Below are 14,780 nucleotides of genomic sequence, written 5' to 3'. Positions count from 1 at the left end.
TTTAAGAACAATTTGTTTAACGTGTATTAGTGTTTTACATGAAACTAACTTAGCACCTACTGCTTCACTTGCATAGACTGTATGCACTGTTGAGATTTTCATTTAATCGAATTTTTATGTTGTTCACAAATTGTGACGCCTTCTATATTTTCACACTAGGTTAGCGACAGAGCCAATGACAACATTCCCTGAGGGGAAAGGCGTATACTACATCACCCAATGAATGACAATAGGCACACAGGAATTTTAAGGGGATAGCTACAAAAGCTGCAGTATTACCAGATACATCTTTAACTCATGTAGTCCTTGCTACATTTCAAAATATATCTGTCATATCACTAAGTATTTACAACATTTACTTATTTTAGAATTTTTTTAATGTTACTGCAATTCATTTCCAGTAAATCTGTTTCTAATAAAGCATGAATACTATGTGAAATAACATTTGTTCAAGTAAAACTCTTTCTCATTGGCTTATATAATTAAATTATAATTTCTATGTGAACATACACAAGTCATGTTACATTCTACAATTCTTTTGATCGAATTTGCATTTCTGCATGTTATATACCGTACAATGCTGTCAACCTGTTCTCTCCTTTTTGTAATTGTTATTCCTTCAGAATCAATTGTCTCAAGACTTTTTACACTTTAAGCACCAAAACAATTCTGTAGAGTGAGGAAGAGCGTTCTTCATTATCTGCTTCAGTAAATTTAGACAGTTTAAACTTGCAAGAACTGTTTTAAATGTATTTATTTCAGTTTACTAGTAAAAAGATGTGTCTTTAATATAGTGAAACGATTGGCTTTCTGAAGTGATTACACAAATATTGAAGTCTCCACTATTTACATAACTATCAGTTGGAATCATTCTTTATACTCAAACTTATATTTGAAAGTATATGATCTTCCTCATCACCTGCTATAAAGGTAAACTGAACACTTTGCTTATTATATCTGAGTACTGCTTTCCAAAAGCTGGCTATTGAGTTATATGCGTGTCAAAACTTCTTTGGCTAAATGATCTGAGGAAGCTCTCTAAAACTCTTAAACAGAATAACAATCGATAAATTTTGTCACTAGATCTGTCTATTTTACATGAGAGTCTTCTAGTTTTATTTGTTGATATCAGTTATCACCTTCACCCGCATAATGAATCGCGCTAAAACCATACAATAAATTATTTTATGAAATATCGTTAGTAGTGAGAAATGATAACGGAATCTAATAAATGAAAGCTGTTTTAGTTAATCTCCAATGTAACATTCAGCAGTTTTTGCGTAACTGAGAAGGAAAGGTATTACTGCAAGTGTTTTTGGATAATATGAGCACTCAATTAAATGAAAAATTATTTCTAATGACATTCATAGGACTCTCGTATTTTAATTAATTCATGTAAACTTTAATTCAGTTGATTATATGTTTGATAAAATGTCGAGTATTTCCAGAAATCTAGAGTTTTGTTTATATTATTCGTGAACCAAAACATCCTTCATTTGTAGCAATACATGATTAATTTCAATATTCAATATTTAGTAATAACAGTTACTGATCACAATAATTAGCTTATCAATCTTAGTAAAATTGGTGCAAAACTCAGAAATAATATAGAATTTACAAAGTAAGAAAACTCAGTTAAGTAAGTAAGTGAAACAGATTGGAGAGCAAAGCTGAGGTTGACAGAAAAAAAACACAAATATAGAAAGTTATTGAGTAGGTCCAAGTGGATGTGAAGAAGCCTCCAATCATTGGTTATGATCGTTTACCTCCAGAATGACTGAAGTAGGAGAAACTCAATCATTCATATGTCTATTCCAAACATTAATCTAAACATCAAGAATTTATAAAGAAAAGTAATAAAACTGAATATAAACAAGATATTACATTAATTATTTTTACTAAAAATTCTGTGACATTAAATGGATATGAAAATGAGTTGGTTGATATATTTCGTGTTAATTATAAACATTAAAAGATAATCACATCGTTTAAGTGTACAACATAAATGTTAACTGTTAATCATAATTTTTTGTAATAGCAATATGGTGTACAGAGATTGTTAAAAAAGCGAAAGAGTATTAGAAACAAGGAGGTTTTAAAGAAGCTTTTCTTACTTATAAGTTAGGGCTTAGAATGGATTATGAGAAATATGAACACATATATCACTGTTTAATTGATGCAGTTGAAAATATCAAAGAAGAAAATAAATGGGGTAAACATATGTTAAAATTATATACACATGCTTGTATTGCTAGTTAATCAGTTGTAATGATTATACACTAAGTGGGTCAGAGATACAGAAGTAAAGAATAATTTTGAAGATATTAGACACAGGAATAAAAGAGATAATGTATCAATATAGTGATTAATTGCTCAAATTGATTATAAAATTTGAGACTTTTGATTTATTAAGTTACATTTATGAGAATGGAGTATCGTCTTGTAAGAAACAAAGTAAATGTTGTAATGGTGATAAATACAATTACTTGATAAAAAAGGTGTAAGACATGACTTCCCAAAGCAGACAGACTAAAGTCAGTATCTGATAACTCATTAACTACACCTGACGGAAGCTACAAGGTCATAAACCCCTTTACTGGAAACTAACTAGATGTGGTTGGGTCAGTGATTTTCTAAATTTAGTTGATAGACTTATCATTATTCATGGAGAAGAAATAGCTGTAAATAAATATGATAATGAGAAAATGGGATATAGTTAAAGGCGAAGTAAATTATAAACAATTTTATAGGTGCTCAATATAAAGAATTGCTTTAATTCAAAGGATATGACAACCCTTACTTCATAAATTTGGTTTTTCAAACTGAGAGCATTTTAGAAAACAAAGAAAACTGAGAAAAAACTTCACTATTTGACCATGTTAAGTGCCAGACTATATATCGAAAGAATGAATGCAAAGAAGCATTTCGTTAAGAAATGTTGAATTTCCATCTGTCAAATAACTTCTTGAAAGTGTGTGACACATTTCATGTTTCTAAACATGGTACACAACAAGGAGATGCAACATGTAACTAATATCCATATATTTGATTTCATTAGCAAACATAGTATTTATGTTATAAATATGACACAGAAAATAACTATGAAACTGTGTGCTGTTTTCAGTGATTAGATACCTGGTGATACACAGGGTTATATAATGAGTATGGGACACAAATCGTTACTTATAAGTCACAGCAGGAATGATTTCTAAAAACTGCATAGAGACAAAAATAATTTCCATCTAGTGTTTCCTTCAGATGGTGCTTAAGGCACTGCAGATTTGAACAGCTATTTTACTTTTTTCCCTGTATATACAGAATTAAAATGAATAAGCAACTCTTCAGAAAATTAAATAACTGATGTAGTAAAGGTAGACAACATGAACTTGAGCTGAATAAGAAGTTTATCTTTGCAGATATCAATTACAGTAGGAAAGTTAGTTCATTTTGGATTGTGAGTATAATTTTCCATTACCTGACAGACTCATAAAGTGTTTTAATAAAAGTACTTTGTAGGTGGTTAATGTTCAACAAGATGTCTACTGAGCATACAGAATTTTGTCAGAAATAAAATGTGGGTATTCAAAACATGATATTTTATTACTTAATGAATGACTCATCTAATTAATATGCTTGGGAACTTATAAGTTAGTGGATTTTGGTTTGATATTACTCATTAATTCCAGAGAAAATAGGTGGTTTGTACATGTTTCAGTACTTTATATTATATTCAGAATTGTTGCTGAAAAAGTGTATGCAGTGTAGCATGTTTCATCTTTTACCAGTTTTAGATGTTTCGTTTGCGCTGATTTTGGAAATTCTAGAAAAATATACAGTATTCATTTACTTTTGTATATATTTTGATGTCTTTTTCCCAATTATTGAAATAAGTTTCACTTTTGAAAATCAGTCAGCATTTTGAGGTATTTGTTGAAAGCAGATTGAAAATGGTGCCATGAGCATTTTGTGAAAGAAATGAATGGAAATTCAGAAGTGCACCAGAAATTCCATATCATATCTGCAGATGGTGTTGAATTTCTATCCTACTTTTCTTTTCATCACCCACAGTAAAAATTTATTTTGTGTAACATAACGTGCATAATCATTTAATTGAGTTGAAGAAATTTATTCCTTTACAGTTCTTTGCTTGTGCATTTATTTACAATTGATACAAAATGTATGTCTGACAATACATTTCAAGTTCTTTTGGGTCATAGACGATGTAGTGTTGAATGTATTGCATTCAAGTTCTGAGGTCTTCAATTTTTTTTCTCAGGACTGAGGGCATCTGGAAACATGTGGTCGTCTTAAATTTGTGGGCACCATGGCAGCACCATGGATGGCACACAGAACCCTATTGGTTGCAGTAAGAGTGAGGAGTGGTTTTGATATAAGAATTAACGACATTGTAGTTGAAAGAACATGGAGCAATCATACATTTTTCCTCATTTTCTTCGTGTGGCACCTACTGAAATACATCCACAGTTGAGTGCAATACATAACGATTGTATCATGAATGTTACGAATGTGTGTTTCTGGGTGCAACAGTTTAAATAGGCCACATGTCTGACAACAAACCGAAATACTTTTGGCCTTGTACCAGCTGTTCTGACTGCACTGTCATGCGAGTGGACAAATTCGTTTCAGATTGCTGCAGATTTAGTGTGAAAGCTATCGCTTTGTTAGGTGGCATTTCCGAGAGATCTATGCTCATAATCGTGCATCATGAATTGAGATTTGGAAAATATCCTCGAGATAGACACCAGGAATTCTGACAGATAACCTCAAGGAGGTGCACATTGTGATTTACCATGTGATGTTAATGTGGTGTCACCGCCAGACACCACACTTGCTAGGTGGTAGCCTTTAAATCGCCCGCGGTCCGTTGGTATATGTCGGACCCGCGTGTCGCCACCGTCAGTGATTGCAGACCGAGCGCCGCCACACGGCAGGTCTAGAGAGACGTCCTAGTACTCGCCCCAGTTGTACAGCCGACTTTGCTAGCGATGGTTCACTGACAAATTACGCTCTCATTTGCCGAGACGATAGTTAGCATAGCCTTCAGCTACGTCATTTGCTACGACCTAGCAACGCGCCATTATCATTTGCTATTTATCTTGTGATGCATGTACCGTCAGACCGATGTTCACCCCTTATGGATTAAAGTTAAGTATTCCAACAGATACGTACTATTTTTGCTAGTCTCATATCCCTGACCTGTTCCAGACCTCACGCCATCCTGCGTGAGCTTAAAAGTGTGCCTTTCGGCTTCACCTCGTAGTGGCTTGGCTGTCTTGCCAAGTCACAACAGATAATACTCGATGACAGCACGAATACGTCTTTATTTTCGACAGCTGAGGCAAAAAATGTGCTATGATGTTGGTTTCAATGCGAAATAATTTGGTGCTCAGCTTAGTGGAAGCACACAGACTAGTTGGAAAAAAGACTCGGAAGTGATAATGCTGAAAACATGATGACTACTATGTTTTGTAACCCTTATTTATATGTTCCAGGACTATGGTGAAAGGTGCAAGCTACAAACAAGGTTTGAAAAATAGATTTCGTTCATCAATACGTGAAAAACAACCATAAAAGGGTTACTTGTGCTCTTGCACTAGACAGTGTAACAGTGCATTAGGTCTGCATGGCACAGCAACTTTAAAATGTTTTCCATGCTCCTTATTCATCGGATTTGGTTCCTAGGACTCTTTTTTACAACAATGAAAGATTCTCTCAGTAGTTGCACAATCTCCAGTCATGCTGCTGTTACATCAGGGATTTCCAGTCTCAAAACAGAATCCTAAGGAAGTGGCTCTTGTGGCCATGGATACATGGATTCGATTTGTGCGAATATTTTGTAAAAAAAAAAAAAAAATCAGAGATATTAGAACTTCAACATACCTCACATAACCTTGAACAAAAATTTCAGTCACCACTGAAGGGTATGCAGTACTAGGATAATGCATATGTATAACTGCTTTACCCTATTAGTGTCACATGCCCTGACGATGAGTTGTTGCAGTAACAGCTGGAACAATGGTTCCATATTTTACAATATCATGCAGTGTATGACCCAAAGAACCTTATGGGATTTTACTTCAGCCACAAAAGCCCATAAATGTACATTTGCACAATGTTGATTGCATATCACTGACTAACCGAGCGAGGTGGCGCAGTAGTTAGCACACTGGACTCGTATTTGCAAGAACAATGGTTCAAACCTGCATCTGGCCATCCTGATTTAAGTTTTCCACCATTTCCCTAAATCGTTTCAGGCAAATTCTGGGATGATTCCTCTGAAAGAGCATGCCCAACTTCCCTCCCCATCCTTCCCTAATCCAATGGGACCAATGATATCACTGTTTGGTTCTCTCCCCCAAAATCAACCGGCTAACCAACCAGATTACTGACAGATTACTCAGTCCCTTACTGTATAGCTGAGCAAGGACCATATCCTAGCAGTGTACTGTTGACAAAATATTGAAGGGGATATAATGATTTATTGAACACAGACCTCTTGAAAGACTTCTTGACACATCAATACATACTACTACACATGGAAGTGGGCCCTGTTACTCCCAAATATGACTTCAACAACAACTTCATTCAGTGTTGTTCAGTGGATCCAACATTTCAAAAACAGTATTTAGGGAAACAATACAGAGGTGACAAAAGCTAAGAATGGGTTTTAGTAAAGTCTATTTATTTCATACCCTTACAACAATGAGAGATATTCTTAACATTTTGATATTAACTGAACTGGTTTTTATTAAACACTTCGACTTGAAGAGCTGTTTAGGATCAGTATGATGTTGAGGAATGAAAGGCCATCAAAGTCAGTAATTCTTATTTACATGTTATGATTCAAGTATTTTAAGATAAATTAAATCTGACTTTGTATGAGAAAGCAAAAATAATTTAATGTCCATAAAATTCTATTGGTTAATGTGTCAGCATCTGTAAATAACACATCTTCGTTTTAAATCTTTCTATGTTATAAATGTAGGAATATTCAGTACATATTTAACTTTATTTCTTACAGTTATAAAGACTGCTAATGATACGGAGAATGTAGTTGAACATTTCGCCTAGTCTACCCAATTCTAATGTTACAGTTAAAACAAGTGACAACTATTTTGTCATTTATTACATTACAATTCACGAATGCCATTTAAAATAGTGAGCAGTCGTGGATCTGGGGCGAGACCTTGCAGTTTGCGTGGCAATGTCTCAAAGTCAGCTTTTTCCACTTCATGGCACGGATCATCCTCCTTAGAAGCCACCTGCGATGAAAACTGTGGACCCAGCAGACGTTCACAAGCAGCGCATATACCACACCATGTGCGGAAATCCAGCTTGTCAGAATCTTGCCAGCCGACAAGCGACCTGAAATTTTCAATCTGTGCATCTGACAGAGGAGCGCCCATTACTTCTTCAAGACCAATAACGACATTCTGAAGAAAAACATGACACGATATGAATATATATTTACTGTGTTTGCAATCATCGATTACCACAAATCAGCGGTTCTTTGAGTGAATGCAGCCTCACCTCTCCCTTCATTCTTCTGTCAGTATCTTCATCATCTAACTCTTCTCTGTGTCTATTGAAAACCATATTGTACAGAAGTTTCCTTCCACTTGAAACATCTACATGAGACTGAAGGTACTGTAGAGGAGACATTTCTGCAACAGTGGCACATATGTTAACTGAAACTATCGAATTACACAAATATAACGACGATTGCATACAATGAACTTAAGGATACAACTAACATGCTCAAAGAGAATGTGACAGGCAGCAAGACAACACTGAAAATCGTAGGAGAAATATCTGACATATTCACTATTAGGACAAATATCAAGCTAGCAAGTTTTCTTTAATTCTATCCTGAAGAATGGCATAGCATCTGGAAAAAAACTCCAAGAAAGAGGACTATATGATGAGGTCACATTATGGGAATTTTAACTGTTGCACTTCTGCTGGCCTTTGCTGACGACATTGCTATATTTCCTGAAAATTTAATGACAGTATTAGAATAAGTATACCTCCTGAAAACAGTCTGTGTGAAAATTGGACTACAAAAACTTTGAGGCAATCAAATTCAATGTGGCAAACTCTCTTAAACAGTTACAAACAGACTATGAAGAAACAGACATCGTTGGTAATACAAATAGAAAGTTGGTAATACAAACAGTCAGGCAAGACAAGAAAGGTGAATCTGAAGATCGTACACCAACTGATTAAAGACACACGCACACACAAAAGAATCCATCACTCAGCATTAAATCTGACATTACAGTACCAAGGAGACTCTATGCTATAGAATGTACATTCTCGATGGCACATGAAGAAAATAGAAGACAAAAAAGAAAGAAAGAAATAAAAATTTTAAGAAACGTGGCCATCAAGAACAGAGAAAGGCGAATAATGATACAAATGTAATGAAGACCTCTGCTAGAATAGAGAAACTGAATAAATGTCTAATCAGATTAGAGAAACGTGATTTAGATTCTTTGGTTGTACAGTGGGGCTTGACTGCAGTAGATCCACTGAATGATTTCTGAACTGTGCTCACACGAATAAAGGGTGGCCAGAGAATCCAAGAAATAAAGAAAGATGTGACACAAACTGCTATAACAGAACCCATGTTGATAACATACTTTTATAAATTTAGTGCAAAACATTTCAGGAAGAATAAACAGAAAACAATGATCACTGATAGAAGAAAGATGTAAAGCGGCAGCTCATGTCCCAACAGCACCACAGGCGAAAATAGCGTTCGTCTGTGAATTATTTTCATGGACTGTAAACAGATAATACTTATTTTCATGTACTTGTGTGCTGAGTAATTTAATTCGTAAATTTCTCTCATATTTGTGTGCTTATTAGACAATCGCGTATGGAGTTCCCCACGTTTACTATGGATATAGACTGTGATTGTTGTGTTTGGATGCAACCTAAGTTTATGACCCTTCACTCATGGCTCCAGGCAATGCTGGCTTTGGTCATGTAGTTAGATGCTGCCGCCAGTGGACCACTGCTGGATGTGGGGATGGGAGAGACTTGCTGCACATCACACATGTACCCCAATCAGTCCACTACTATGGCTGCCCTAATTAATGCCCACACTGAGGTTGACCCCTCAAACCCTAATCGAGTGGGAAGTCGTTTCAAGGTTGATAAGCAGGGAAACAATTTCCGGGTTACCAATCGAAAGGCCTCCCCAATTAGTTTGAGAAACAGGTTTCAGGTGCCGTCTTCTGCTCCAGCTGCAGTTGGTTGTTGTGTTTCAGAGGAAGGCTCTGCAAAATCTGGGCAGTCGCAGAGGGTGGGATTACTGGTAGCTGGGAACTCCAACACTAAGCTTGTAATGGGTTCCCATAGGCATGTGGCTTCCAAGGAGGGTAAGCAGTCCAGTATGTTACCTGCTGTGTGCATACTGGGAGGAGTCATTTCTGATGTGGAACACATCCTTCTCGTTCCATGAAGAGCACAGGGGGCAGCCAACTGCAGGTAGTCACTCATGCCAGTACAAATTATGAGTGTCGTTTCGGATCAGAAGAGATTCTGTCTGGTTTTGGGTGACTATCTGAAGTGATGAAGACTGACAGTATTGCTTGCAAGATGAAGGCAGAGTTCACAATCTGTAGCACCCTCGAAGGGCTCATTGTGGATCTTTGCTACAGAGTTGAGTGGTGGGAATCAGAGGCTTAGACAGTTCTGCAACTGTGTAGACTGCAGAGTCATTGAATTACACCATAGGCTCCCGCCTAGTAGGTCAAGGGCCCATTACATCCAAGAGGTGGCTACCTGTGTAGCGGGGCCTGTGTGGAGTGGACTGGGGGTATTTTTAGGTTAGAGAACCTTGGGAAAGACCGAAAAGGTCGTCTGTCTGGGTCAAACACAGGATGAGGTTACACCTACGAACCACTGGTATTACAGTAGCAAGCTGTTGTAGCTGTGTTAGAAAGAACCAAAGTTCGCTCAAATCATTATAAGCTGCAAAAGCTGCCTAAAGCCAAAGAATAGAACAGCCAAAGTTTTTACAGAGAATCTAACCATGTTCGGAAAGGATGGATTAAATATGGTTAGTGGTGCCACGTTTGTCGATGGTAGAAGTAATTTATCTTGTGGCGAAATTGACATAGATTGCTCCTATGAGGGCATGCAATAAGTAACACAACACCGTTTCTTCTGAAAGCAGATTTGCTTTATTCAAATTACAGAAGATTATATTATTCCCCACTCTTTTAGCTAAAAAACTCTATTTTTCAACATAAACTCTGTTCAGTGCAGTGGCCTTTTGTCACCTTCTTGGGGGGGGGGGGGGGGACGCCCACATGGCACCGCTCTACTAGTCGGCATCAGAACCAACATCATGTTGCATCAATAACTTCCTCGTCATCTACGTACTGCTTCCTATGGAGTCCACTGTTCATGGGGCCAAACAGATGGAAGTGGAAAAATGCAAGATCTGGGCTGTAGGTAGGATGAGCAAGAACAGTCCAATGAAGTTTTGTGAGCTCCTCTCAGATGTACATACTTGTGCAAGGCTTTGCATCATCATGGAGAAGTTCGTTTGCATTTTTGTGGTGACAAATGCACTGAAGTTGTTGCTCTTTGTGGTCTGCTGTTAGGTGCCAGAGAACCCAGAGGGCACACTTGTCTGAGTACCCCAACTGATGGACAAAATGGTTCAAATGGCTCTGAGCACTATGGGACTCAACTGCTGAGGTCATTAGTCCCCTAGAACTTAGAACTAGTTAAACCTAACTAACCTAAGGACATCACAAACATCCATGCCCGAGGCAGGATTCGAACCTGCGACCGTACCGGTCTTGCGGTTCCAGACTGCAGCGCCTTTAACCGCACGGCCACTTCGGCCGGCTAACTGATGGACAGGTGTGTCAGCACTGCAAACAGAGACATCCATCTGACCAGCGATGTGTTGGTTGTGATCCACCGATCACCTTGAATGAGACCATACCCACATTCCAACACTGCAGAAGTCATAGCTGTGTGCAGCCGGCCGGAACATGGGAGATTGGACATGTTTGTGCAAACCAGTTACACCCAATGACTCGCTGTCTTTTTGATCAGTGCCTGGTCTCCATAGACATTTTGCAAGTGCCTATGAATATCTTAGATGCTCCAGTTTTCCTCCAAAAGAAGCTTTATGAGAGCTCTCTGCCTGGATCGCATCTCTGTTACAGAAGTGACTTTGAAGGCTACATATAGTACTGCCACCTATTGGAACCTCATGAAACTATAGGGGCTGAAGAGGAAATATTCCACGATGCCCCATGACAAATTCCGCACTTTTTCAACCTAAACAGTACGAAAAAATGTGCTGCATTTCTTATTCAATACCGCTCATAGTGTGGCTGGTAGTTACACTTGACAATCGGATTAACTAACAATTAGATCCTTTTACCTTCCTCACTCTCAAATGATACAGCTGCTGAGAGGCTCAAACAGGTTACCCCGCTCATTCAGGTTTAGTCGGTGCGACTCCAATCTACTCTCGATATGTTGGCGAAAATACATTTTCAAAGCTTGTGCAAGGTATAAAAATCGTCCTAAATTGTACTAAATACTTTCTCTGAAAATTTTTTGAGCATTTAGTTCAGGAGTCCTCTCACAGTGCAAATGGTTGCGAAAACATATTTAACCTATTAGTAACAAATAATCTAGAAGAAATAGGGGCATCATGACGAATACAGGGATTATTTACCAGAGGATGATTGTAACGACACTGAATACTGTTAACACCCAAACCCTCCAAAAATTAATGCAAAATATATCAGTTTATTAAAAAAATCTGATCTCCGTATGAAAAGGCCATCGATGCCCAATGGTACCAACTGGCCGCCGAGTCATCCTCAGCTCACAGGCGTCACTAGATGTGGATGTGGAGGGGCATGTGGTCAGCACACCACTCTCCTGGCTGTATGTCAGTTTACGATACCGGAGTCACTACTTCTCGATCAAGTAGCTCCTCAATTTGCCTCACAATGGCTGAGTACACTCCTCTTGACAAGTCGCTCGGCAGACGGGATGGTCACCCATCCAAGTGCTAGCCCAGCTAGACAACGCTTAACTTCCGTGATCTGACGGGAACCGATGTTACCACTGCCCCAAGGCCGTTCGCTTGACGGCATCCTTATAGATATTTTCCGTTCATTTCAAACGAACTATGTAAGAGTGGGCAAGATGTGGCCTAAGATTAAAGAAATTATATCGACATAAACTGAGAGATTCATACCAAATAAATTAATACGAGATGGAACGAATTCCCCACGGTACACAAAAAAGGCAGAACGCTGTTTCAGAAGCAACGAAAAGGATACAAAATTTTGAAGAATGCAAAATCCCCAAGTTTGTGAAGTTTTATAGAAACTCCAAATTTAGCACAGATTTCAGTGCGAGATGCTTTTAATTGTGTCCACGACGAAACTCTCTCCCGAAATCTGGTTGTATGTAAAGTTCACCAGCGGCAAGACTTGATCAGTACCTATATTGCGTGGTAGTGAAGATACTGTTACTGATGACAGTGCTCCTAAATTGGAATTACTGAAGGCGGTTTTCCGAAAATGCTTCACGGAAGAAGACGAAGTAAATATTCGATAATTCGAATCAATAACAGCTGCCAACATGTGTAACTTAGAAACAGATATCGTTGGCATAGAGAGACAACTCAGATCACCTAATAACAGCAGTCCAGACTGTATACCATTTAGATGCCTTTCAGCATATGTTGGTATAATAGCTCCACACATTCAATCATATACAACCCCTTAGTCGACGAAAGATCGATGTCTAAAGTCTGGAAAGTTGCACACTAATACTCAAGAAAGAAAACAGGAGTAATCCACAGAATTAAAGACCTATACCACTGACTTCGATTTGCAGTAGGATTCTGGAACATATCATGCACTCAAACATTATGATTTACCCCAGAGACAACGACCTACCGACACATAGTCAGAAAAACGATCTGTTGACAAGTAATAGAAAAACAATATATTGACACATAAACAGAAAAATACTCTATTGACACAAAATCAGCACAGATTCAGAAAGTTCTTGTGTAACACAACTAGCTCTTTATACTCATGAAGTTATGAGTGCTATCGACAAACTGATTACATATTTCTGTATTTCCAGAAGGCTGTCAATACCGTTTCTCAACAGTGGGTTACAATCAAACTATTTTTAAATTATAGTTTGAAGACGCTCATATCTTCAGGAACTATTGATGACATCTCACATTTTGTTAACTGGAAAATAATTAAAACTTTTGTATATGTAAATGAATAGTTTAATTCAGCTGAACTCAGCCACAATTTTATATAGATGTTTTACAAGGAAAAACGCCAGTAATGAAAGGAAATTGTTTGGAGAACAACTGTGAAGCTATGCTGTCCAATTGTTAAAAGGTATAGTGTGTGACACAGTTATGTTAAACCATGAGAGGGGATGCCAGGGTAGCATCACAACACAACACAAGCAGAATGCCAAAAGACGCCAGAGTGATGGATGTAAGAGTGAATAACATTGAAAGATATGGGTGTGCTGTAGAAATATTGAGATAATTAACTATTTTTAGATAGTATACTGACAGCATAGGAGTGACACAACTACTAGACAAGAAAATAATCGAACAAGTTTTATTTTAACAAATTGGTGAATATAGTGAACTTACAGAGCACAGTTAATGGTAATGCTATATGACAACAGTTGCTGCCATAAAACAAAATTGAAGTAACAGTTGAAAACCCAAAAGAATTGATTATAGACCTATTATTTCATTTAATGATTTATCTTCAAATGAACTTCAAGAAAATGACAACTTACTCAGGTGGAGCTGACTATTATCTTGAAGGTAATACAGGAAAGATTAGACACATGTACAGCAGAATACCTCTTCAAAGCAGAATATACATCACAACACTGTTTCCAAATAAGCACTTGGGGAAAAATGATGAAGATTAAAGTTTGCTAGTTGCAAATTCTGCCACTAACATTTCGCTGCAGTCAGATTACATCATATGAACAGATATTGAAATCTGTTATACAAATAAACATTTAAAAATTAACAATGAAATGGGCAAAAACAGTAAAACCACATGAATAGTCATGTCAAGGCTTCAACAGGTGTTACAGTATAATCAGTTATAACAAAAGGGAACATTACAATTTATTTTTTTCTCAATTATTACCTCAGTCACTTTAGTTGTACCTAACTATTTGGCAATTTCTTTTTTCCTCTCATTTATTACCTCAGTCACTTTAATTGTACCTAACTATTTGCCAACTACGAAGGGGACTGAAAGTAGTGAATTACACAGATTAGTAAGGTTATATGTACAGACTCAATTACTTTTACAGCTACGAAAACAGTCACATAGCAGTGAATGTAACTCTATGGGTATATGTGGAATATGACTTGAAGTGATCCCACATATTCACACAAATTTCAAAAATATTGTAGAAGTTTTGAAATAATTAGTTGGACTTATTTGAAAAGCATCAAATCAGAAAGATAACATATTCTTCACGTTTACAGTCACTAGTGGTTCAGTATATAGCTTCCAAAGGAACAAGTCCTTGTTCCCCAAAGGTACAGTGAAAGTTATATGAGGTATCCATAAAGCAGTATTTTGTGGCGACATGTTAAACGTTTGGTAGCCATATTCACTAGATATTTATTTTGTTAAAAATAATGTGTTATGCAAACTCATGTCTGCTTGAAAGAAATAGCAACATCCATTGAA

The 14,780-nt window shown here is 37.1% G+C and overlaps 1 protein-coding gene across 1 annotated transcript in view; it reads right to left on the bottom strand.

The window, feature by feature from the left end:
• Positions 1–6,965: 6,965 nt before the first annotated feature.
• LOC124614995 (lysine-specific demethylase 6B) overlaps positions 6,966–14,780 on the bottom strand; it is a 142,574-nt gene continuing 134,759 nt past the window's right edge. The window contains exons 6-7 of the mRNA XM_047142994.1: positions 7,552–7,685; positions 6,966–7,454 (exon numbers count right to left, since the gene is read on the bottom strand). Coding sequence (XP_046998950.1) covers positions 7,152–7,454; positions 7,552–7,685 — 437 coding nt within the window. The 3' untranslated portion in view covers positions 6,966–7,151. The remainder of the gene's footprint in view (positions 7,455–7,551; positions 7,686–14,780) is intronic.

This window comes from Schistocerca americana, chromosome 1 (genome assembly GCF_021461395.2).
Source record: "Schistocerca americana isolate TAMUIC-IGC-003095 chromosome 1, iqSchAmer2.1, whole genome shotgun sequence".
In the NCBI taxonomy this organism is placed as follows: Eukaryota; Metazoa; Arthropoda; class Insecta; order Orthoptera; family Acrididae; genus Schistocerca; species Schistocerca americana.
Note: the sequence above shows the minus strand (reverse complement) of the source record. Positions and strands in the feature narration are given on the sequence as shown.